Source organism: Thamnophis sirtalis, unplaced genomic scaffold (assembly GCF_051295495.1).
Source record: "Thamnophis sirtalis isolate CommonGarterSnake01/CBP01778 unplaced genomic scaffold, rThaSir2_p1.2 scaffold_17, whole genome shotgun sequence".
In the NCBI taxonomy this organism is placed as follows: domain Eukaryota; kingdom Metazoa; phylum Chordata; class Lepidosauria; order Squamata; family Natricidae; genus Thamnophis; species Thamnophis sirtalis.
In genome coordinates, this window is record NW_028261397.1 from 2819045 (window position 1) to 2844805 (window position 25761).

At 49.5% G+C, this 25761-nt stretch overlaps 1 protein-coding gene across 1 annotated transcript in view; it reads right to left on the bottom strand.

Annotated features, from left to right (window-relative positions):
• Window positions 1–1562: 1562 nt before the first annotated feature.
• Window positions 1563–25761, bottom strand: part of NCOR1 (nuclear receptor corepressor 1) — a 190892-nt gene continuing 166693 nt past the window's right edge. Inside the window, 21 exon segments of the mRNA XM_087702874.1 lie at window positions 1563–1991; window positions 3360–3542; window positions 3852–4073; window positions 5971–5997; window positions 6000–6023; window positions 7387–7524; window positions 9504–9507; window positions 9781–9891; window positions 9894–9924; window positions 11746–11914; window positions 11917–11971; window positions 13707–13876; window positions 15441–15575; window positions 16469–16986; window positions 18076–18241; window positions 19003–19122; window positions 20955–21104; window positions 22100–22306; window positions 23008–23046; window positions 23049–23231; window positions 25354–25705. Coding sequence (XP_087559000.1) covers window positions 1795–1991; window positions 3360–3542; window positions 3852–4073; window positions 5971–5997; window positions 6000–6023; window positions 7387–7524; window positions 9504–9507; window positions 9781–9891; window positions 9894–9924; window positions 11746–11914; window positions 11917–11971; window positions 13707–13876; window positions 15441–15575; window positions 16469–16986; window positions 18076–18241; window positions 19003–19122; window positions 20955–21104; window positions 22100–22306; window positions 23008–23046; window positions 23049–23231; window positions 25354–25705 — 3201 coding nt within the window. The 3' untranslated portion in view covers window positions 1563–1794.

The window sequence follows — 25761 nt, forward strand, 5'->3', positions numbered from 1 at the left end:
ATTAGGAGAAAAAAGCAGCTGACGATTTGGGAAGGAAGACAGGAAGGGGGGGGGGAAGGAAAGAGAATTTAAGGGGAAGGAAGGACTGGAAAAAAGAAAGAAAACAAAATTAGATTTAGGTTCAGGGAGGAGGATAAAGCCCCAGGCATTTTGAGAGAGGGAGACTCACACAATGGTGTTGGTGAAACAAAACCAACTATACAGAAGGAGTGGGGGAACGAAAAAGAAAAACAAAATTACAGCATGGCATAATCATTAAAAAGATCTTGGTTATTCCAGCAGACCGGTAGACTTCAAATGTACAGATCCCACGGAAAAGGGGGGGGGGTCAGTTTCCAAAAGTGGGGAGAAAAAAACTATGTTTTCCACAAGTTTTTAACAACCACAGAAAAAGAGGTGGAGGTGTGTGTGTGTGTCTGTGTAAGGGCAGAGGCAAGTGGTGCTGGAGATTAAGCGGAGGGGGGGTGCTATGTACGGAGAGACGGAGGAAGGGAAGAAGGAAGGAAAGAGGGAGGGAGGAAAGAAAGAGAAAGGGAAAAGAAGGAAGGAAGAGAAAGAGAAAAGAGCAAGGGAGGGAAGGAAAAGAGCAAGGGAAAAAGGAAGAGATGGTGAAGAGGAAGGAAGGAGGGAGGAAAGAAGAGAAAAGAGCAAGGGAGGGAGGCAGGGAAAAGAGCAAGGAAAAAAGGAAGGGATAGGGAAGAGGAAGGATGGAGGGAGGAAAGAAGAAGAATGAAAAAGGGCAAGGGAGGGAGGGAAGAAGAAAGGAAGGGAAAAGAGCAAGGAGAGAAGGAAGATAAAGGGAAAAGGAAGGGAGAGGGGGAAGTAAGAAAGGAAAGGAAAAGAGAGGAACAAAGGAAGGGGAAAGAGGAAGGAAGGAAGAGGGAAAAGAGGGAGGGAGGGAAGCAGAAGCAACATGGCCAGGCCAAATTGACCCCTCCCCAAGGGGGGTCTCTTTTTCTCCCCCCTCTCCACATTTCCACAGACAGATGATGCAAAAGGAAGGGGCGGGGCATCCTCTTGCTCGCACCCCCAAAATTTCAGAAGTGTCTAGTCTTGAGACAAGGCCTTTAAAAATATATATATAGATATATAGATATATATATGCATATATATATATATATAAAACGACCCTCAAAGTTTTACAACAATGATTTTGAACACCAGAAAATCTACCCAGGGTTTAAAGTGGGGGGGGAGGTGGGGGTGGAGGAAGAGGAGGGGGGGGGCTGTGCGGAAACACTGCAGAAAAAAGTTACTCTATTTACAGAAGAGATAAATTTTTTTTTTCTCTTTTTCCCGTTTTTCTTCTTCCTTTTTTCCAGAGAGGTCAAGAATAACACGTCCTTTTTTTTTCTCCCTTTAAAAAAAGAAGGAAAAAAAAAACACCCCAAAACTCTTTACACGTATTTATCTTCGGGACGCCGGCCGAAAAGGGGGGATCCCGTCTTAAATTTCCGTCCGACAGTCTCGGGGGGGGGGGGGGGGTAAAGAGGGGAGGGGGGTTTCTGGCTTTTTTTTTAAATTAAAAAAATGCAGCCATTCCATCCCCCCCCTCCCCAACTTGGTTTTTGCAAACTTCCCTGCTGAATATTTTTTCTTTCTTTCTTTCTTTCTTTCTTTCTTTCTTTCTTCTTTCTTTCTTTCTTTCTTTCTTTCTTTCTTTCTTTCTTTCTTTCTTTCTTTCTTTCTTTCTTTCTTTCTTTCTTTCTTTCTGTGTTTGTGTGTTTGTGTGTGTGTCTCTCGTTTGTTTTTTTTCCCCCCTGAAGCAGGCAAGCTCCAAGCCCTCCGTCCGTGTCAGTCGTCGCTGTCGGAAAGCGTCTCGTACTGGGCGGAGAGCAGAGGGGCAGGTTCCCGCTCCCATATCCGGCTGGGCTGGTGCGCGGCGGTGGTGGCGGCCTGGCCGGCGGAGGGGGGGGTGCAGGCCATGGAGGTGGGGGGCGTGTTGCTCAGCATCCGGATGGTCAGCGGGTTGTAGGGGAACTGTGTGGAACCTGGAAGAGGAAAGGTGGGGGGGGGGGAGAAGAGCAAGGGAGAGGCGGATTAGAGGTTTGGCCTTCCTCGACTTACGACCGTTCGCTCAGGGATCGTTGGAGCGGCAGGGAGGGATGGGGTTTGGGGGATATTCAGCTGCAGGAAGAGCTGGACTTGCAATAACTCATTTAGTGACTGCTTGACTGGGAGGGGATGATGGGCTTTAGGGTAATTCGGCCGCAGGGGGTGCTCGACTTACAATAATAACTCATTTAACGACCGTTTGAATAGGAGGGAATGATGAGACTTGGGGTAATTCGGCCACAGAGAGTGCTCGACTTACAATAACTCTTTTACTGGCTGTTTGAATTGAAGGTTCAATTAGAGGTCACGTGATCCCCTTTTGCGACCCTCTGACCAGCAAGGGGGAAGCCAGATTCACTTAACGACCACGTGGCCCATTTAACAAATGCAACGATTCACTTAACACCCGAGGCAAGAAAGATCGTAAAATGGGGCAAAACTAATTTAACCAATGTTTCCCTTAACAGTATAAATTTTAGGCTCAAAATTCAGCACTTTGGCAACTGTCTCATACTTATGACGGTCGCATAATCCCAGGGTCACACGATCCCCTTTTGCAATCTTCTGACAAGCGAAGTCAACGGAGGAGAGGGGGCGGAAGCCGTATTCACTTAACAACCATGTGGCTAACTTAATGGCCATGGTGATTCACTTAACAACGGTGGCAAGAAAGGTTGTACAATGGAGCGAAACTTGCTTAGCAAATGTCTCACTTAGCAACCGAAATTTTGGGCTCCTTTGGGGTCGTAAGTCGGGGATTACCTGTGTTTAAGACTCAGGCAAATATATATATGTGTATATATTTATACACATATACATATACACATATATATATACACACATACACACACACACACACACACACGTGTCTGTGTGTGTGTGTCCAACATAACTCTGAAACGCCTCGAGCAATTTCAACCAAACTTGGTACACAGATGACTTTCTCTGGAAACAAATACTGTGGGGGGTAAGACACCCCCTAATGCCCTTCAGGAGGGTGTGTTCTGTTAAGATACAGCCTGTTGTGCCTTAAAATGGCTTCTACTGTACAGCATAGTGGAGCTGCCATGGTAACGGCTTCACAGTACTCCACAAAGGGGCTCCCTCTGGTAAGGGGGAAAATCCAACATTAGACATTATGTTTGGTCACGAGATTTCCCCCCCCCCCCACCATAAATAAATACCCAGGCAACGTCGGTTCTCGGCTAGTCTTTAATAAGAGTGTCCTAAACACCTGGACCACCCATTTTGGACTGCACACGCTCACACAGTGACACCACCTGGGCCATGTTGGCTGGACTCACCTGTGGAAGAGGGCCGGTCTTCCCACGACCAGGCGGGCGTCTGCCGGTGATAGTCCCCTTCCGAATGCACAGAGGAGACCGAGGAGGGGCGCTCCGTTCCCAGGTAGCCCTGGCCCGGAAGTGGAGACTTGGACTTCCTGCTCCCCGATTTCCCCATCAGCTTCTGCTTGCTGAGTCCCCCACCTGGAAGAAGAGGAAGAGGAGGAGGAATGGCATTATGGAGGGCACCAATAAGAATCAGCGGATTTCACCTCTTAAAGCCTTCTGGCTGGGGGATTCTGGGAGTGGAAGTCCATCCTCCTTAAAGCATGCTGGCTGGGGGATTCTGGGAGTGGAAGTCCGTCCTCTTAAAGCACCCTGGCTGGGGGATTCTGGGAGTGGAAGTTCTCCCCTTTTAAAAATTGTTTTGTTTTTTTTAAAAAAAGAAGCCGGGTGACGGGAGATTCATTTCACGACCCCCAAAGGGACCAAAACCGGCCCCGAAAGGCTCACCTGGATTAGGGGAGGGGCTGGTTTCCTCCCGCCGCGCTTCGCTGTTGGTGGGTAGCGACCCACTCGACCCGCCGGGCACCATCCCCATGGGCTGCCCCATGACCAGGCCGTGCTCCTCGCCTTTGTCTTCGAAGCTGCCCATCAGGGCTTTGCGGATGATGTCCTCCAGGCCCAGGTTGCTGGCGGGGTCGGCTAAGGAGGGGCCTCGGGCGCTCACCGAACCTGGAAGGGAGAGGCGGAAGGATGAGCCCACGAGGGAAAAGGGGCGAGGATCCTACAAGAGACCCCTCCCAGCCCTAAAGGTTTGGCAGGGGGGTGGGGGGGGGCCTTCCGTCTCAGATGGGATTCAGATTTCGCAGGCCGTCCTCGACTTACAACCTCAATCGAGCGGTCGGAATAGAGCTGGAAGGGGCCTTGGAGGTCTTCTACCAGCGGTCCGTGCTATTTACCGTATTTTTCGGACTATAAGACACCCCTCTCCCCCCCCCCAAAAAGAGGGTGAAAATCTGGGTGCATCTTCTACACTGAATACAGCATTTTTGGCCTCCTGAAACCCCGCCCCCTTTGTGAAAATGGCCATGCAGAGCCTTTAGGAGGCTTCCAGAGGGCTCCTGGGGGCTGGGGAGGGCAGGAAAGAGCGAAAAACTGCCCCACCCTCCAGCCCCCAGGAGCACCCTATAAGCCTCCCAAAACCTCCAAGGGCCTTTTTTTTTCAGGGCATATGTAGCTTCTAATGGCCAATAGATGAATGGCTGTAACTCAAGGACTACTTCTATGTTTGGTTAATAGAAAGAAAGAAAGAAAGAAAGAAAGAAAGAAAGAAAGAAAGAAAGAAAGAAAGAAAGAAAGAAAGAAAGAAGGAAGGAAGGAAGGAAGGAAGGAAGGAAGGAAGGAAGGAAGGAAGGAAGGAAGGAAGGAAGAAAAGGAAGGAAGAAAAGGAAGGAAGAAAGAAAGAAAAGGAAGAAGGAAGGAAGGAAGAAAAAAAGGAAGAGAGGAAGGAAGGAAGGAAGGAAGAAAGAAAAGGAAGGAAGAACAGAAAGGAAGGAAGGAAGAATGAAAAGGAAGGAAGGAAGAAAAGGAAGGAGGAAGAAAAGGAAGGAAGGAAGGAAGGAAGAAAAGGGGGGAGGGAAGGAAGGAAGAAAGAAAAGGAAGAGAGGAAGGAAGGAAGAACAGAAAGGAAGGAAGGAAGAAAGAAGGAAGAAGGAAGAAAGAAAAGAAAGGAAGAGAGGAAGGAAGGAAGGAAGGAAGAACAGAAAGGAAGGAAAGAAAAGGAAGGAAAGAAGAAAAGGAAGGAAGGAAGAAAAGGAAGGAAGGAAGAAAAGGAAGGAAGAAAAAGGAAAGAAGAAAAGGAAGGAAGAAAAGGAGGGAGGGAAGGAAGGAAGAAAGAAAGAAAAGGAAGAGAGGAAGGAAGGAAGAACAGAAAGGAAGGAAGGAAAGGAGGGAGGGAAGGAAGGAAGGAAGAAAGACAGACAGACAGACAAACAGCAGATAGACAGGAGGAACTGGCAATGTTCCCACAGTTGTGAATATCTGTAGTCCTTGATGTACGACCAGCGTTGAGTACAAAATGTCTGCTACTAAGCAAAGCATCTGTGAAGTGAGTTTTGGACCATTCCCCAGCCTTTCTTGCCATGGCTGCTTCTTTCTATGTAACGGTTGTTAAGTGAATCAGGCTTCCCCATTGCTGGTCAGAAGGTCTCCAAAGGGGATTGTGTGACCCTGGGGACCACTGTGACCGTCATAAACGTGAATCGGCTGCCAAGGCCTCTGGATTTCAATCCCGTGGCCACGGGCTGTGGGAAATCCGGTCCTACGTCACTTTTTTTCCCCAGCGCCGTCGTAACTTCGAACCGTCCCTGAAACGAACAGCTGTTCGGTCCAAGGACTACCTGGAGGATAAGTCAGCCGGAGGTTGCAATAGGAGCTCTGGATTCCTCTGGTTGGGAGGATAGGCACTGTAGTCCAATCGCTGATGTGTGAAGCTTGCCTGTGTTAATTTCAGGGGTCCGTGGCCCACTCAGAGGTTGCAGGGACTTAAAGGGGGGGGGGAGGTTGGGGGGGGTTGGAGGGGGAGACCCGAATGTGCTGTGAAACACCTGCCTGTTTCCGAAGTCCCTACCTGAGGTGGTGACGGCTGGCAAGTTGAGATTTCCGTCCCAGGCTGAGCGGCTGCTGCTCACAAAGAGGGAAGGAAGAGACACCGGTTACCTTCTTGGAGGGTTAAGCGGCCGAGAAAGAGGAGAGAAGGGGACGGTGGGAGCTCTGGGTTGAAGGGTGGGGTCCTTGGGGATCCCTCAACTGGTGGTGGTGTGGGGGGGATGATGTTCCCTAGCTGGGTCAAGAAACGTCTGCAAGAAAACCGCCCAGCTCAGAGAGCACCAAGAATTCCACAGTCCTCCTCCTCTTTCTCCTAGCACTGATGATGTTACCTAGTTGGGTGGTGAAATGTCTGCAAGAATACCACCAAGCTAAGGGAGCATCAAGGGCCCCACAGTTCTCCTCTCCTCCTCCCTTCTAGCACTGAGGATGTTACCTAGTTGGGTGGTGAAATGTCTGCAAGAAAACCACCCAGCTCAGAGAGCACCAAGGACCCCACAGTTCTCCTCCTCCTCCTCTTAGCACAGATGATGCTCCCTAGTTGGATCGTGAAACGTCTGCAAGAAAAACACCAAGCTAAGGGAGCATCAAGGACCCCACAATTCTCCTCTTCCTCCTTCTCCTCCTCCTCTTCCTCCCTTCTAGCACTGATGATGTTACCTAGTTGGGTGCTGAAACGCCTGCAAGAAAACCACCAAGCTAAGGGATCATTGAGGCCCCCACAGTCCTTTTCCTCCTCCTTCTCTTCCTCCTCCTCCCTTCTAGCACTGATGATGTTACCTAGTTGGGTGGTGAAATGTCTGCAAGAATACCACCAAGCTCAGAGAGCACACCAAGGACCCCACAGTTCTCTTCCTCCTCCTCCTAGCACAGATGATGCTCCCTAGTTGGATCGTGAAACGTCTGCAAGAAAACCACCAAGCTAAGGGAGCATCAAGGACCCCACAGTTCTCCTCCTCCTCCTAGCACTGAGGATGTTACCTAGTTGGGTGATGAAAGGTCTGCAAGAGAACCACCAAGCTAAGGGAGCATCAAGGGCCCCACAATTCTCCTCTTCCTCCTTCTCCTCTTCCTCCTCCTCCCTTCTAACACTGATGATGTTACCTAGTTGGATCGTAAAACATCTGCAAGAAAACCACCAAGCTAAGGGAGCATCAAGGACCCCACAGTTCTCCTCCTCCTCCTAGCACTGAGGATGTTACCTAGTTGGGTGATGAAAGGTCTGCAAGAGAACCACCAAGCTAAGGGAGCATCAAGGACCTCACAATTCTCCTCTTCCTCCTCCTCCTAACACTGATGATGTTACCTAGTTGGATCGTGAAACGTCTGCAAGAAAACCACCAAGCTAAGGGATCATCGAGGCCCCCACAGAACGGGTGTGGAAAAGAAAGAAAGAAAGAAAGAAAAAACGGCGAGAGGGAAAACCCGAATCTCCTACCCATATCGGATTCATTTCCTCCGCACGAGTTCAGCTTGCGGAAGATCTCCTGCTTCTTCGACTTCACCATCGGGGAGGTGCTCTCCAGTTTGGTGAAGAAGGAAGGCAGGTAGGCGATGCTGCCCGGAGAACGGGAGTCTGTCCTGTGGAAGAGCCAAGGAGGAAAAGGGGGGGGAAAAAAGGAGAAACAAAATTAAATGCATGCCGGAAGGAGGAAAAAGACAAAGAAGGATATAGAGAGACCATTGAGGGCTAACCGTTTTGTCCTCGTCCACCAAAATCGTGCGCAGGTGTGCGCTCGCACCCATAATGCAACGTGCCCTGCCCCCTGCACATGTGCCATGACCCCTGCGCTCCCCTTGCCCCACACATACGTGTGCTCTCCCTGCGCTTGTGCATGACACACACACACACACCCCGGTGACCCATTTTGTGCCTCCCTGAAGCCTCCTGAAACCAAAAACGGGGTGGGCACAAGCAGTGGAGCTGAGCTGTGTGCGACGGCTTGCATGCCGGCAGAGACGGCTCCACCTGCTACCTGTGGCACACGGGCCACAGGTTCGCCAGCATGGATGCAGACGTGAGTGCCCAAAACCGGAATGCATGTGCGCATTCCTTCCGGTCTCCAGGCCTTTAAATCCTCTTAGCTGCTCTTCTCTGCACTTTTCCCAAAGTCTCAACATCTGTTTTGTAACGTGGAGACCAAAACTGGATGCAAATATTCCAGGTGTGGCCTTACTAAGGCTTTACAAAGCGCTACTAATGCTTCGCCTGAATTTTTTTTCTGTTCGGGCAACCCAGGATTGCATTCGCTTTTTTGGCGGCTGCGGCACACGGCTGGCTCATGTTTAAAGGATCGTCCACTAGGACTCAAGAGCCGGGCGTGGCCATGGCAGGGTTCCGACTGAGGCTTCCTTTTTTTCAGTGGCGTCGTAACTTTGAACGTTTGCTAAACAAACTGTCGTACGTTGAGGACTACTGTTCTGACCGAGGCTTCCTGAGAGTCTGAAGCAAACTCCCTGGTCTCGACAAAAAACCCTTTTATTAATTGACTGTGGATTCTGCTCCTTCACATCCAGCAAAGTCTTTCAAAGGAGGATTTACAGTCACAGACCTCATCTGGCTTGGAGAGCTGCCAGGACAATCTCTGGAAAACTTGTCCAGGAGTCTCAGAGAGCCACGAACCAATGAAGCGAACTAATTGTCTCCTGCAAACTCCACTCCCCTTTCGCTCCTCTTTTATCTCCTCTGGGAGGGGCCATTCACCATCCATCTGTGGCCTTCCTCCCAAGTCAACCCCTGTTCTTTAGCTGCTCCATTCATCTGGCAACTCTGTGCATTCGCACACTAGGAACAGGCTCCAGCTGTTCTTCTGCCCCACTGATATCTGACTCTGAAAGCAGCTGATAACTGTCGGATGGCTCTGGCCCCCTCTCTGACTCTGACACAGAGCCCTCGTCCGAGCCTCCCCCAGACTCCAGGACTGACCCATCTTCCTCCCCAACCTCCTCACTGGTTGAATCTTCTGCCAGCTCCGCGGACCACAACAGGCAGGCAATGTGCTGCTAGAGGCCGGGGAAGCCAAAAATGGCCTGTGTGGGGGTCCTGTGAGCCGGTCCTTTGATATTTGCAAGATAACCACATGGGCCAGATTAAAGCACCCCACAGCTAGATTGGGCCTTGGGTTTGACACCCCTGATCTAGGACAACATGTGCCAAAGCCTAATAGTGACAGAATACAATAACAGAATTGGAAGGGACCTTGGGAGGTCTTCTAGTCCAACCCCCTGCCTAGGCAGGAAACCCTATACCGTTCCAGACAAATGGCTATCCAGCATCTTTTAAAAACTTCCAGTGTTGAGGCATTCACAACTTCTGGAGGCAACTTCTGTTCCACTGATTCATTGTTCTCACTGTCAGGAAATTCCTCCTCAGTTCTATGTTGCTTCTCTCCTTGATTAGTTTCCACCCACTGCTTCTTGTTCTACCCTCAGGTGCCTTGGAGGATAGCTTGATTCCCTCTTCTTTGGGGCAACCCCTGAGATATTGGAAGGCTGCTATCATGTCCTCCCCTAGTCCTTCTTTCTATTAAACTAGACATTCCCAGTTCCTGCAACCATTCTCCATATGTTTTAGCCTCCAGTCCCCTAATCCTCTTTGTTGCTCTTCTCTGCCCTCTTTCTAGAGTCTTTCTAGAGTCTCTTAATTGAATGACAGACTTGGAAGGGGCCTTGGAGGTCTTCTAGGTCCGACCCCTCGCTCAAGCAGGAGACCCTACACCATTTGGACAAGTAGCTGTCCAGTCTCTTGTTAAAAAAGCTTCCAGTGTGGAAGTACCCACGATTTCTGGAGGCAAGCAGTTCCACTGGTTAACTGACCCCAAACCCCAGGTACCTCTGTTTCCGAAGGCTCCGGTCTTTGCGAGAGAAGCAGGAAGTTGTCTTGTTTCTCGTGGGCTGCCGGCGCCTGTGGCGGAGAGATCGGCTCGTACGACTCCGAGGGAAAACTCCGTGGCTTCTCTCGGGGGATTTTCCAAGCCTTGGGTCACCAAGCAACAAAAAATATACATTATTATTATATATACTGTATTCATTAAACATGAAACCCAGCCACTGAACATTCAAAAATGCATTACAAATACCAGTGACTGGTGCTAATGGTTGATATAGTTTGCTGCCAGCGTTCTAGGTATCAACCAAGGACCTTCTTCAAATATAAGATGTTCCAAGTAGAGCAGTTTTTTTTGCAGTTCCGCTGGTGTTATTGCAGGAAGCTGCAATTTGTGGATGTATCTTGTAAAATTCTTGGACATGGTGCCAAGTGCCCCAATTACAATGGGAATCACTGTTACATGCTTCATCCATAGCCATGTAATTTCGATGGCCAGGTCGCGATATTTCATAATTTTTTCTAGTTCTTTTTCTTCGACTCTGCCATCTCCAATTCACTAAAGGGTTAGGATTATTATTACACAGATAATAATCTCTCTTAAATGCATCCCAAAATGTATAGGGCTAGAGGGGAAACACCCCCCACCCCCAAACAAACCAGAATTGGAACACAGAGGAACCAAACAAGAAGTTGTAACCTAGGTGGACTTTAATCCGACCCTAAAACTATCTTTAAATGGCTGGGAGGAGAAGTGAAAGGGAAGCTTTGAGGCGGAAAAGGCCATAAGAAGGTAGGCAGACAATAGGAAGATGTGGCTGTAAATTCAAAAGAGGGAGGGAAAGAGGAAAGGAAGGGAGGAAAATAGGAAGGGAGGGAGGGAAGGGAGAGGGAAGAAGGGAGGGAAATAAAAAAGTAGAAAGAAAAATAGGAAGGGAAGGAGGTAAGAAAATAGGAAGGAAGGAAAAAAGTGGGAGGAAGGGAGGGAAAAGGGAGGAAGGGAGATAGGAAGAAAGAGAGGGAGGGAGGAAAATAAGAAAGAAGGGATGGAGGGAGGGAAATAAAAAAGTAGAAAGGAAAATAGGCAGGAAGGGAAGGAGAGAAGAAAATAGGAAGGAAGGAAAAAAGGAAGGAAGAAGAGGAAAAAGAGGAAGGGAGGGAACTTGGGAAATTAGAAAAAAGGAAAATAAGATATGACAGAAAAGGAAGGAAGGAAGGAAGGAAGGAAGGAAGGAAGAGTGGGAAGAAGGAAGCAATAGGAGGGAAGGGAGAAGAATTAAAATAGGAAGGAAGGGGGAAGAGGGGAGGAGGGAGGGAGGGAGGAAAATAAGAAAGGAGGGAGAGAAATAAAAATGTAGAACGGAAAATAGGAAGGAAGGGAAGAAAATAGGAAGGAAGGAAAAAAGAGGGAGGGAAATTAGAGAAGGAAAATAAGATATGAAGGAAAAGGAAGAAAGGAAGGGAAGAAGAAAAAAATAGAAGGAAGGAAGAGGGAAGGGTGAAAATAGAAAGGAAGGAAGGGGGGAATAGAAACCAGAAAGATGTCAGAAGGACATTAAACTTCTTTTTAATGGCACGAGGGAAGGAGGAAAGAGAGAAACGTCAGCGGGTGAAAGGAAGAAAGGAAGGAAACAAAGAAAGAAGAGAATAGGAAATATACAGTTGAGAGAAAGACACGAAAGAAGGAGATAAAGGAGGAAAGGAAGGGAAGAAGAAAAAAATAGCAGGAAGGAAGAGGGAAGGATGAAAATAGAAAGGAAGGAAGGGGGGAATAGAAACCAGAAAGATGTCAGAAGGACATTAAACTTCTTTTTAATGACACGAGGGAAGGAGGAAAGAAACGTCAGCGGGTGAAAGGAAGAAAGGAAGGAAACGAAGAAAGAAGAGAATAGGAAACATACAGTTGAGAGAAAGCACGAAAGAAGGAGATAAAGGAGGAAAGGAAGGGAAGAAGGCAAGAGAAGGGAAAGCTTACCTGCCCTGCTTTTCTCAGGGATGTTTTCGGGGGACATCCGGGAGCCCGGGCGCTGGTGGGGGGCGGCTTGCACCTGGAAGTCGGGGCTGTAGCGGTTCGAAGCTTTGGCCCGGTTTGCCGTCGCGACCGAGGTCAGAGCCGAAGTCTGGAATGTGCTGGTGGGAGTCGGGAGGGAAGGCTGGTTGGAGCCTGGTTGCGGGCAAAATCCTGCGTGATGATTTGCTGGGCCAGGAAGGAGCAGATCCAATAAAAAGAGGAGCAGAGGGGGGAACAAAATCACCTGTTAGCCTCCTTTCCTTTTCCAAACTCCAGCAAGAATCGAGAGGCAAATTAAAATAATCAATTGTTTTATTCTAGCTCTCAATAAGAAGGAATATTGGTAGCTCAGGGTCAAACCGTGGGGGTCCTTGCTGCTCTCTGAGCTGGGCGGCTTCCTTGAAGACGTTACCTGACCGGACTAGGGAATATCATCAGTGCTGGAAGGGAGGGGGATTTGGCCTCTGTTTACCGCTCAACCTGGGACAGAAGCCGTAATCCTAACTAAGGAGCCATCAAGGAGGGGGGAAAAAACACACACAGCCCCAGCAACACTGAGAGGGTAAACCACTTGTTTAGAAGGGGAGAGCAACCCCACCTCCCTTCTAGCACTGATGGCGTTACCTAGCTGGGTCGTGAAACGACTGCAAGGAAACCACAGAGCAACAGGGATGCCAGAGTTCAACCCTGAGCAGCAAATATGCTTTCCTTCCTTCCTTCCTTCCTTCCTTCCTTCCTTCCTTCCTTCCTTCCTTCCTTCCTTCCTTCCCATCTAGTATCCTTCTCTCTATCCATTCATCCATCTTTCTCATCTATTTATCTCTCTCTCTCTCTCCCTACTTACCCAGCCATCATCTCTCTTTCCTATCTCTCTCTCTATCTATCCACCCATCCCTCTCTTATCATCCATCCTGTCTGTCTGTCTGTCTGTCTGTCTATCTGTCTATCTATCATCTATCTATCTATCTATCTATCTATCTATCTATCTATCTATCTATCTATCTATCTATCTATCTATCTATCTATCTATCTATCCACCTACCTTATCTATCATCTGTCTATAAGTTTGTCTTATCATCTATCTGTCTGTCCATCTGTCTACCTATATTCTATCTCTGTCTGTCTGTTATCTATCTATCACCTATCCATCCATCCATCATCTATCTGTCTGTATGTCAGCCTTATCATCTCTATCTCTGTCTGTCTGTGTCTGTCTACCTACATACTTACCTATATTTTATCATCTCTGTCTGTTGTATGTTTGTCTACCTACCTACCTACTTACCTACCTACCTACCTACCTATCAATCTATCATCTCTCTCACTCTCTCTCTCTCTCTCTCTCATCTCTCTCTCTCTCTATCTATCTATCTATTATGTCTATCTGTCTGTATACCTATCATCTATCTATCTATCTATCTATCTATCTATCTATCTATCTATCTATCATCTTTCTATCTATCATCTCTCTATTATGTCTGTCCGTCCATCCATCCGTCCGCCCAGCCATCCATCCATCCATCCGTCCACCCATCCATCTAAAACAGTCTAATTAAGGAACTATCCAGGACACTAACATCCATCACTGACAAGGCCAGCCAGTTGTACACTGTATAAACAGAGAGCAAACTCCACATTCTTCTAGCACTGATGACGTTACCTAGTTGGGTCATGAAACGTCTGCAAGAAAACCTCCAGGCTCAGAGAGCACCAAGGACCCTGCCGTGTCCCTCCTCTTCTTCTTCTACCTGCTCCTCCTTCCTCACCCCTGGCACCCCCCTCCCTTCTAACGCTCTTGACATGACCTCGTTTGGGCCATGAAGCGCCCTGCAAGAAAACCACCAGGCTCAGAGAGGCCCCCTCCTCCCCCCCCCAAATGGGTCTCTCTCTCTTCATGGACCCCCCCAAAATGCAAACTTACACAGATGTGGTCAGCCAAGGTGATCACGCGGTGAGTCTGGACTGGCGGAGGGGCCGTCTGGGGTGCGGAGGGTGCCTGGGGCTGCTGGGACGGCGGTTGCTGTGGCGAGGGCGAATCCTGCACGGGTCTGTAAGGGTGGCTGGAGCCCTCGTACTGGCGGCCACAGTCTCCTGCGTGGCCCGAAGGGAAGGGGAGAGAGATTGGCACACGGCGAGCAGCTTGGGGGGAAAAAAACTGCTCAGGTCTGAACGAACCGTTGAGAGTCGAGAACTATCTGCATTGTTGCAACCTTGAATCGGCGTTAATCAAGAGCTTGTAAGTTGAGGATTTAGGACAGGGATGGCGAACCTTTTTGGCACTGAGGGCCCAAACCGGAAGACGCCTGCATGTGCGTACACTGGAGCACCAGAAACCCAAAGACCAGCTGACCGGTATGTGCATGCCTGTATTTTTGGCTGTTTTCAGGCCGTTTTTGGCCCGAAAAACAGCCTGGAAATGGCCCCAAAACCAGCCTAAAAGTGGCTTAAAACAGCCTGGAAAATGATCTAAAAACGGCTTGGAAAAATGGACTGAAAATGGCCCCAAAACAGCCTAAAAACACCCCAAAAAACAGCCTGAAAAATGGTCACAAAAAAGCCTCAAAGTGGCCCCCAAAATACCCCCAAACCCAGCCTAAAAACGGCTGAAAACAACCTAAAAACGGCCCAGAAAAATGGCCTGAAAACAGCCTAAAAACAGCCTGAAAATGGCCTGAAAAATATCTAAAAACGTAATCTAAAAACAGCTCGGAAAATGACCCCAAAACAGCCCCAAAACAACCTGAAAACAGCCCAAAAACGTCCAGAAAAACAACTTGATCTGGGTACTTGAGAGACCGCCTGCTGCCAATTACCTCCCAAAGACCCATTAGATCTCACAGGGTTGGCCTCCTCCGGATTCCGTCTACCAGCCAATGCCACCTGGCTATTACCCGGGGGAGGGCCTTCTCTGTGGCGGCTCCGGCCCTCTGGAACAAACTCCCTGCAGGGATTCGGACCCTCACCTCTCTCCAGGCCTTCCGAAAAGCCGTCAAAACCTGGCTTTGCCGGCAGGCCTGGGGGTGATGAGTTCCCTCCCCTCTCGACATGTATGGTTGTGCGACTGTTGCCTACTTTTATTATGTGTATTTTGTCTTTTATGTTCCCCCTTTTTTTCCCCTTTGAATTGTTCGCTGCCCTGAGTCCTCCCGGAGAAGGGCGGCATACAAATAATAAAATACAAATACAAATACTTAAAAACAGCCTGAAAGCGACCCAAAAAAGGCCTGTTTTGGGGGCACGAGCAACGTCGCCAGCTGCTCTTCTGGTTTCTGGCCAGTGTGCATGTGCACGCCGGAAACCAGAAGAGCAGCTGGCGACGTTGCTCGTGCCCACAGAGAGGGCTCAGCATGCCACCTCTGGCATGAGTGCCACAGGCTGGCCATCACGGATTTAGGGTTAGGATGAGGGTTGTCATCCCCCCCTGCACCAAGGAGATGACACTTCTTGGAACTGGCTTGGTCTCAAATCTTCAGAGAAATTCACCAGGGACGGTATCAAAGTTTCTGGTCTGGAGCAGAGGGTTGGACTAGAAGACCTCTCAGATCCCTTCCAGCCCTGGGATATCTAGGTTCTAAATCTGGGCAGCCCAATTTTGCAAAGTGGGAGGGGGGAAGCCCTAAATTCTCCCGCCCCCCCCCCCCCGAGGAAAACTTACTTTCTCCTGGGTTCATTTTGGGGGGCTCCTGCTGGTAAGGGGGCATCTTCTCCTGAGCGGGGACAGGGGAGTTGGCGGGGCTGATCACCTCGATCGCGTCCCTCGAGGGCTCGTAGCGGTGCGAAGACGAGGATACTGGGGAGGAGGAAGAGGAGAGGAAGATGATAAAGAGATGTAAGAGGAGGCTATTATGCCACTTTTCATTCCAGGAAACTCAGCAGGATTCCGGAATGGACCCTGTGTGCTTTTCCTAACCTGGTAGGTTTCAAAAAATTTGGTTTGTCAACTTTAGGAATTTTAACTGGTACAAATTTTGACTCCCAGAATTCCCCATCCAGCCTGCTTTAAGAGGGGAGGACTTCCACTCCCAGAATTCCCCAGCCACCAATGCTTTAAGAGGGGAGGACTTCCACTCCCAGAATCCCCCATCCAGCAGGCTTTAAGAGGGGAGGACTTCCACTCCCAGACTCCCCCAGCCAGCAGGCTTTAAGAGGGGAGGACTTCCACTCCCAGAATTCCCCAGCCAGAATGCTTTAAGAGGGGTGGGCTTCCACTCCCAGAATCCCCCAGCCAGAATGCTTTAAGAGGGGTGGGCTTCCACTCCCAGAATCCCCCAGCCAGCATGCTTTAAGAGGGGAGGACTTCAACTCCCAGAATCCCCCAGCCAGAATGCTTTATGAGGGGAGGACTTTCACTCCCAGAATTCTAGTTAGTTTGCTAGTTAAAAGGTCGCAAAAGGGTCTCACATGATCCTGGGACACTGCAACTGTCCTAAATATGAGTCAGTTTCCCAGCATCTGAACTTTGACCATATGAACATAGGGATGCTGAAAATGGTCATAAGTGTGAAAAACAGTCCTAATTCACTTTTCCCAGGGCTGTTGTAACTTTAGTCACTAAATGAACCGTCATAAGTCTAGGACTACTTGTACTCCATCCCCTAATTGTTCCACTGACCACCCAGGTGGGAAACACCCTTCCCCCCTCTAAAAAAATATCACCCAGCCGGAGGAGGGAAAGCGACATACGGCTGCCGGACGAATCCGAGCTCTGTGAGCTGCGATCGCGGGCGTCCTTGTCGGAGGCGATCTGCCGCGTGATGATCACGTCGATGAAATTGGCGGCGGTGATGGTGGTCTTGCCGCGTGTGCGCAGTTCCTCCTCGTACTTGGAGATGGAGGGCGGCCCTTTGTCTTTCCCGGCCTCGGAGTAGACGGCCGAAGACGGCAAGTTCTGGGATTTGCTGGCCGAGAAAGCCGCCGAAGCCGAGGAGGCGTAAGGGCCCGACGCGCCCCTCTTCTCCCCGTCCAGCGTCTTCTGCTCCATCGGTGGTGGTGGCGGCTGCTCGCTGACCACTGAGGACCTGCGCCCTGGGTTCTCCTCGATCCGGCCGCCGCTGTCGTGCTTGCTTTCCTTGGACTTAGCCACTTCCATCTGCGGGGCGGAGGCAGCGGCGTCCACCAGAGCGGCCAGTGCGTCGGCGGCGGTGCTGTAGCGGGAGGACGGCAGGCCTTGGCTGATGGAGGGAGTGCCAGGGGGCAGCTGCCTGTTGGGGGAAGGAAAGGAGGATTGAGAGAGAGGGGAGAAAAGAAAGAGGGGGGGAAGAGAGAAAGAAAGTAAGAAAAGGAAAAAAGAGAAGAAAAAGAGGGAGGGAGGGAAGGAAGGAGAAAAAGGGGGAGTGAGGGAGGAAGGAGAGAAAGAGGAACAAAGAGGGGGAGAGAGGAAAAAAGAAAAAGAGAGGGAGGAAAGAAAGGAAGAAGAAAACAAAAAAGAAGGAGGGAGGGAAGGAAGGAAGGAGAAAAAGAGGGAGGAGAAAAAGAGGAACAAGGAGAGGGGGAGGGAGGAAAGGAGAAAAAGAGGGAGGGAGGAGGGAAGGAAGAAAAAGAGGGAGGGAAGGAAGGAGAAAAAGAGGGAGGAAAGGGAGGAAAGGAGAAAAAGAGAGGGAGGGAAGAGGGAAGGAAAGAAGAAAAAGAGGGAGGGAGGGAAGAAAGGAAGGAGAAAACAAAGAAGGAAGGAGGGGGAGAAGGGAGGAAGGAGAGATAGAGGGAGGAGAAAAAGAGGAACAAGGAGAGGGGGAGGGAAGGAAGGAAGAAAAAGAGAGGGAAAAAAGGAAGGAAGGGGAAAACAAAGAAGGAAGGAGGGAGAGAAGGGAGAAAGGAGAGAAAGAGGGAGGGAAGAGGGAAGGAAGGAAGAAAGGAAGGAGAAAATTGGGAGGGAGAGAAGAAAGGAAGGAAAGAATGAGAAAAAGGAATTGAGGGAAGGAAGAAGAGGGGGAAGAGAGAAAGGAAGGAAAAAAGAGAAGAAAAAGGAAAGGAGGGGGGAAGGATCGAAAAGGAAGGGAAGAAGAAAAGGAGAAAGAGAACAGTTGTGCAGGAAACTGTTACCAAATGGCCCCATGGCACACCATGAATTTGCTTAACAACCACAGCATTCAATGTACGACCTCTGGAAAAAGATCAGGTGACCCTCCTAGTTGAGGACCATCTCAACGGTCAAGCTCCATTAAGGTCGTAGGTCGAGGAACGACCTGTAGCCCTTCCCCTAATCCCACCCCCCTCCCCGGAGACCCTTCCGGGGGCCAGGAAAACCACCCACCACCCAGGGCGGAAAAACCAGAACGCAGAAGGGGACGTACATGATGCGCAGCTGGGCCGCCGGATCCAGCGGGCTGATGACGCTCGTCCCGTTGGCGCCCTGAAAGATGCTGGGCCGCTGCTGGAGGATGGACTCCTGGCTCCGGACGGAGGGCGACGGTGAGCGGACGTAGCCGTGGCTGCCTCCTTTCCCTGGCGGCTCGGCGCCTTGGGGGAAATGCGGGAAAACTGAGTCAGCAGATACCACATTTCCCCGAAAATAAGCCCCAGCTGGGAGGGGTTTTTTGCCTTTGAAACGGTGATGAGCACCGCCCCGTAGAGTCGGGAACGCCTAGCACATATGTGCGAGGGGAACCTTTACCTTTCAGGATAAGCCAGGGGTCAGCAAGCTTAAATACTCAAAGAGCCACAAAGGTCCTAACCGGAAGCCCCTACCTGTTCAATTCCGGAGCCCACCGGAAGTCTGGTTCCCCCACCATAGAGTCTCCTCCTAGTGTGGCGTCCTTTTTCCTCTACCTACCTGTCCGAAAGCCCCATCACTCGTGGAGCTGACCAGAAAACCCGCCCCTTGCCATAGAGTCTTTCTCCTGGCGCACCCTGCTTCCCCCTCCCCCAAACCGGAAGCTCCTCTCCAAATTGTGGTGCCGACTGGCAACATGGAGCCACAGCAGAGGGATGAAAGAGCCACATGCGGCTCCGGAGCCGCAGTTTGCTGACAACTCTCCCCCCCCGGGTATAAGCTCCAATCACACTGGGCCAATAAAGAATTCTGATTCTGATTCTAATTCTGACTATAATTCTGATTTATGATGATTGTGTTTTACAATTACAATCGTGGTTTATTGCTTGTTGCTTGTATGCACTCTGACAGCTTCTACACTGGAGACAAATCACACTGGGCCAGTAAAAGAATTTCGATTCTATCCTAAAGGAAGTGAGGGATCCTGAAGAGGCAACCGGAGCCTTACCTGGGCGAAGGTAGAGATCCGTGGGAGTGGACGACATTCTCTCCCGCTCTCGTTCGCGCTCTCGCTCTTTCTCCCTCTCTGCACTGGCGACCACGGACGCCGGTAAGTGAGACGGGTGTCCTGCGGAGCAAAAGAGAAGAGAAGAGGCTTTAGAGGAACGGAGCAGATGGATTGCGGGTAGTCCTCGACTTACGACCACAAAGGAGCCCAAAACGTTTGTCCCTAGCTGTTAAGTGAGCTTTGCCCTGTTTTAAGACCTTGCTTGCCACGGTTGTTGAGTGAAACTCTTTAGTTGTTCGTTAAGTTGAAATCTGGCCTCCCCCTTGATTTTGCTTGTTAGAAGGTCACAAAAGGGGATCACGTGACTTCGGGAGTCTGCAACCGTCATAAATATGAGTCAGTTGCCAAGCTTCTCTGAATTTTGTTCACGGGACGGGGGGGATGCTGCAATGGTCGTTAAGTGTGAAAAACAGTCACAAATCACTTTTTTCCACTGTTGTTATATCCTTGAACAGTCACAGAATGAATGATTGTTAAGTCAAGGAATATCTCAATATTTTTTCAGGGTCTGTTGCAACTTCATACAGTTGCTAAGTGATCAGTCGTAAGTAGAGGGCAGGCAGTCTTCAACTTACGACCACAATTGAGACCCACAATTTATGTGGTTAAGTGAGACATTTGTTAAGTGAGTTTTGCCACATTTTATGTCTTTCCTTGCCACATTTGTTAAGTGACTCACTGAATTTATTAAATTAGCAACATGGTCACCTGAGTCCCGGGATACTGTGACCGTCATAAATGTGAGTCAGTTGTCAAGCATTCGAATGTAAATCGTGTGACCCTGGGAATGCTGTAATGGTCATAAGTGTGAAAAATGATCCCAAGTCACTTTTTTCACTGTTGACACTTTGATCAGATGTTGACACTTTGGTCAGTAAACAAACTGTTGTAAGTCAAGAACTACCTGCACACACACACACACACACACACACACACACACCTCTCTCCCTCACCTATCATATTTCTCTCTATCAATCAATGTCTATTATCTATCTCATCATTATCTATCCATCCGTCCCATCTATCTTCTATCAATCATCGTTATCCATCCATCCATCTTATCTCATGATTATCTATCTATCTATCTATCTATCTATCTATCTATCTATCTATCTATCTATCTATCTATCTATCTATCTATCTATCATCTATCTATCTATCTTCTATCTCTCATCATTATCTATCTATCTATCTATCTGTCTGTCTGTCTATCATCTTTCTATCTCATCATTATCTTTCTATCTATCTATCTATCTATCTATCTATCTATCTATCATCTATCTTTCTTTCTTTCTATCTTCTATCAATCTCATCATCTCCATCCATCCATCTTCTTTATCTTATGATTATCTATCTTTCTATCTATCTTCTATCTCTCATCATTATCTATCTATCTATCTATCTATCTATCTATCTATCTATCTATCTCTCTCTCTCTCTCTCTCTCTCTCTCTCTCTCTATCTTTCTTTCTTTCTATCTCATCATTATCTATCTTTCTTTCTTTCTATTTATCTTCTATCAATCTCATCATTATCCATCCATCCATCCATCTTCTTTATCTCATGATTATCTAACTTTCTATCTTTCTATCTATCTCATCATTAACTATCATCTACATCTATCTATCTGTCTACCTATCTCATCATTATCTATCTACCTACCTACCCACCCACCCACTCACCCACCCATCCACCCAACTTCACGTAAATCAATCTATCTATTACCTACCTACCTACCTACCTAACCTACATCTACCTACCTACCTAAATCAATCAATCAATCAATCAGTCTGTCTGTCTCAGCATTATTCTCTCTTTCTCCATCTCTCCCTCCCTATCTCATTGGCAGCCGAGGTGAAGCCCCGTTCAGGGCCCTCCTTTCTGGCCCTTACCTGGAGACATGGAAGGTGGGTTGTAAGGCCTGGTGGGGAAGGCCAGCTGAGTGCCAGGAATGTAGGTAATCCTCTCCATCGGGGGTGTGCTCGGCCCCCCAGGGTGGGGCACCAAGATGGTGGGCGCCATGCTGTTCAGATCGATGATTCCTGGTCGAAAGAGGGAGGAGTGGAAGCCAACACGGATTAAGACCAAAAGAAAATCAAAAAGGGCAGCGAGGGGCCACAACTGCCTGCAACAATGCCGAGTGGGACCACAAGCGCCTATGACGACGCTTGCACGAATCGGGCCACAACTTCCAGCGCCAATGCTCACGTGAGTCGGGCTATGGCTGGCCTGTCAGGCCTGCAGCCATCTTTTCTTTTGGCTCTTTGGCCTGCCACACTTTCTATTGTTCCACTATGCCTTTTCTATGGCGGGAAAATGGGAGCTGGGGATTGTACGGAGTTAGATGATAGGTAGCCATAACAACATTCTTTCTAGAAAACCAAGGTCATCCTTTGTCTCTGCACCTCTGCACCTGATCGGAACTGGGTGGGTGGAAGATGGGACCATGGGATGGACTTGTGGGTGTGGGGGCAAGATCTTGAACTTTCAACTAGGTGGGGAAAACCGGGAAACTTTCAGATTCGGGTTTCCCCAGATGTGCCAACATGGCTCTCTTCATCAATCGGAACTTTCAGGAATCCTTTGCCTCGGACTCTGATTTACTTTTGGATGCTATTTGGAACCCTGAACTCCAATATATGTCTCCGGCCAGCCACTCATGCGGCCCGGTGGCGATTAGGCCACAGCCTGGTAATGAGCTGTGGCCCACAGGTTGTGGCCCTTGGGATAGAAAATTCCAGCAAGGGCACTGTCAACACTGTTGTAGATCGGGGGTGTCAAACGCGCATTTCTTTGGGGGGCTGCATCAGGGTTGCGTTTGACCTCGGGGGGGGGGGGGGCAGGGTGTGTGTGTGGCCAGTCCAGTTTTGCCGGTAGAGGCACCACGGGCCAGACCGTCTCTGTCTCCGAGGCGGCCCCGTGGGAAAGATCTAAGCACCTTGGCGGGTTGGATCCGGCCCGCGGGCCTTGAGTTTGACGCCTCTGCTCCAGATTAACTTGGTTGGCAGAAGGCTGCTCCTGAGCCAAGGAAACCCACCTCTGGCCCCCGCGTAGGGAAGCGCCAAGGTCTGCTCTCGCGGGGAGAGTCCTCGCGCGAGGTCCGGCCGCAGGTTGACCTGCATCTGCTGCGAGGTGATGTAGTCGTTCAGGATGGTCTGCCGCGTATTCTCCATGGCGTAAAGCTGGTATTGGCTGGGGTAGCCCGGCGTGGGCGAGAGTTGCCGCTGGAACATGTAGGCGGTCGCTGGGCGAGGAAGAGCAGAAGACATTCATTGGGGACAACCAGGGACCAGGCGAGGCATCAAAAAAAGCAATATTGCTGATATTATAGGCACTCCTCGACTTACAACCGTTCATTTAGTGACCGTTTGAAGTTACGACGGGATGGAGGAAAGGGGCTTATTCAACTAAGTCCAAGATTTTTCCTCGTCTTCCTACTTGAACAGGGGAGGGTTGGAGTAGAAGACCTCCAAGGTCCCTTCCAACTTGGTTATTCTCTCCAGGTAATCCTCAACTTACAACCATTCATTTAGTGACTATTTGAAGTTACAACAGCGCTGAAAAAGGGGCTTACGACCATTGTTCACACTTTACGGCCGCTGCGGCATCCCCACGGACGAGGGATTTACATTCGGATGCTTGGCAACGGACCCACAGTTACGACGGTCGCAGTGTCCCAGGGGTCATGCGATCCCCTTTAGCGACCTCCTAACGAGCAGAGTCAAGGCGGAAGCTGGTTTCACTTAACGACCTTGTTTCTAACTAACATCTGCGGTGATTCACTTAGCAACAGGGGGTAAGAAAGATCGTTCAGTGGAGCAAGACTTAACGACCATCTCATTGAGCAATGGAAATCTGGGGCTCAATTGCGGTCGTAAGTCGAGGACCCCCTACAGAAAAGCAGCAATAATAATAATAATAACAACAACAACAATAGGTACGTACTGGGATCCAAGGCTCTGTGGAACTGGATGGCCGGATCAAGTGAGGCGAGAGGTGGCTCCTATAGACCTCGGGGGCTGCCCCTCGGTGGTGGGGGTCGAAGGGACTGTGCGTGACCACGGGGTCAACCCCCGGGACCGGTGATTTGGCCGGGACGCTCTCCCGTTGCGTCGGCGTCAAAGTGGACTTCCTCTCATGATTCAAGGGCTTCCCCGAAGACAGGTTGCCTGTAAAAGAAAACCAGGATTTCCGGGTTCAGAGTTGGCGGAAGGTCGGGGGGACGCGAGCGGCTTCTGCGCCCCGCTTTGGCCGCTGGAAGCTCAGGTGGGCCGGGAGCGCCGAAAGGAAGGTTGGCGGGCTGGTTGGGTTTGAAATAGGGAAGCCCAAGAGGACGGCAGAAGGCGGCCCAGGGGTCCCTCAAGCCCTGGCCTTCCACTTTTCCCTTTGTTTCTGCTTCCTTGTTCATCTGTTCGTTTCTTTATTTTATTATTTTATACTACTTTATTATTATAATATTTCATTTCTTTACGTTATTTTTTAGTTAGTATTTGTTATTTTTGCTTCACTCTTACTAGTTTCATTTCATTATTATTTTAGTTTTGAACTTCCCTCGTGTCAGTTTTGTTATGCCCTCTCTTCTTTCTCTTCCTTCCCTTCCTTCATCTTTCTGTATCCTCTCTCCCCCCTCCCCTTCATCTTTCCTTTTGCTTCCTCTTTCCCTCCCCCTTCTCTTCTCATCTTTTCCTTTTTTTTCTTCCTTCCTTCCTCTTTCCCTCCCTCCCTCCTTCTCATCTTTTCCTTCCCTTCCCCTTTCTGTCTTCCCTCCCTCCTTCTCATCTTTTCTTTTTTCCTTCCTTCTCTTTTTCTCTCCCCTCCTTTCTTCCTTCCCCTTCCTTCTCATCTTTTCCTTCCTTCTCTTTTTCCCTCCCTCCTTTCTTCCTTCCCCCTTCCTTCTCATCTTTTCCTTTTTTCCTTCCTTCTCTTTTTCCCTCCCCTTTCTTCCTTCCCCTTCCTTCTCATCTTTTCCTTCCTTCTCTTTTTCCCTCCTTCTTCCTTCCCCTTCCTTCTCATCTTTTCCTTTTTCCTTCCTTCTCTTTTTCCCTCCCTTCCTTTCTTCCTTCCTTCCCCTTCCTTCTCATCTTTCCTTTTTCCATCCTTCCTTTCTTTCCCTCCCTCCTCTTCCCCCATCCATCCCTCATGCCTTCTTATCTTTTCATTTTCCTTCCTTCATTTCTCTTTTCCCCCTCCCTTCTTCTCATCATTTCCTTTCCTTCCCCTTTTTATGTCTTCCCTCCCTCTCCTCTCTTCCTTCTCATCTTTTCCCCTTCTCTTCCCTTCACTTCCTCTATGTCTTCCCTCCCTTTTTCATCCTTTCCCCCTTTCCTTTCCTTTCTTCCCTTCCTTCCTCTATGTCCTGCCCTCTCTCCCTTCCTTCCGGATTTCCTTGACAATGGTGTGATTCACCAACAGTAACAGTGGTGATTCGTTTAACCACTGTCCCAAAAAGGTGGTTAAAAAATCAGCGCGACTCCCTTAACAAATATCTGGCTTAGCGACGGAAGTTCACTAAACTTATATTTGTAAGTCAAAGGCCACCTGTATAACAATATACAAGGAGACGCCATTAGTACCCATTCTGAAATTCTAAGAAAATAGGAATATAACTGATTAAAAGTTATATATGAGCCAGGGTGACGCAGTGGGTAGAATGTGGTACTGCAGGCTATTTCTGCTACCTGCCGGCTGCCTGCAATTTGGCAGCTCAAATCCCACCAGGCTCAAGGTCGACTCAGCCTTCCGTCCTTCCGAGGTCGATCAAATGAGGACCCAGATTGTTGGGGGCAAGAGGCTGGCTCTGTAAACTGCTTAGAGAGGACTGTAAAAGCACTGTAAAGCGGGATATAAGTCTAAGTGCTATTCCTATTCCTCCTTCCTCCTTCCTTCCTTCCTTCCTTCCTTCCTTCCTTCCTTCCTTCCTTCCTTCCTCCTCCTTCCTTCCTTCCTTCCTTTCCAGAAAGAAAAAGCACAGTGGTGCAGTGGTTAGAATGCAGTACTGCAGGCTACTTGTGCTGACTGTCGGCTGCCTGCAATTTGGCAGTTCAAATCCCACCAGGCTCCAGGCTGACTCAGCCTTCCGTCCTTCCGAGGTCGGTCAAATGAGGACCCAGATTGTTGGGGGCAAGAGGCTGGCTCTGTAAACCGCTTAGAGAGGCTTTAAAAGCACTGTGAAACGGGATATAAGTCTAAGCGCTATTGCTATTAAAAGGCTTCCTGAATTTTAGAGTCAGCTGATCCTCCGTTTTGTCCCTTGTCCTGCTGACCATCCCAGAAGCCACAAAGGCCACCCACCTTCGGCCCGGTTCATCATGGGTGAACTCCTGGACATGCTTTGATAGCCAACTGGGGTCCTCCTGGCGTTGGCATCTTCGTAGATCCCCGGGCTGACTTGGGACTTGGGAGCCTCGTGGAGGGTTGACCGCAAGACGGAGGGTCCCGAGCTGACCACCGAGGTGTGGCGAGAACGCATCTCTCCGGCCTTGGGGTCTTCGTGTTTCCCGCGTTCCACCACCTTCATGTTCTCGGGTAACATCTCCATGGGCGGCATGCCTCGAGAGAGCTTGCTGGACCCGGTGATCAGGGACTTGACGTTGTGCTTGATGGCCGACTGGCAGGAGCTGCTCTCGTACTTGATGGGCGTGCCCTGCAGGAGGAGGAGAGGTGAGGGTCATATGGTGACTCCATGAAGCCAGGTGGGCG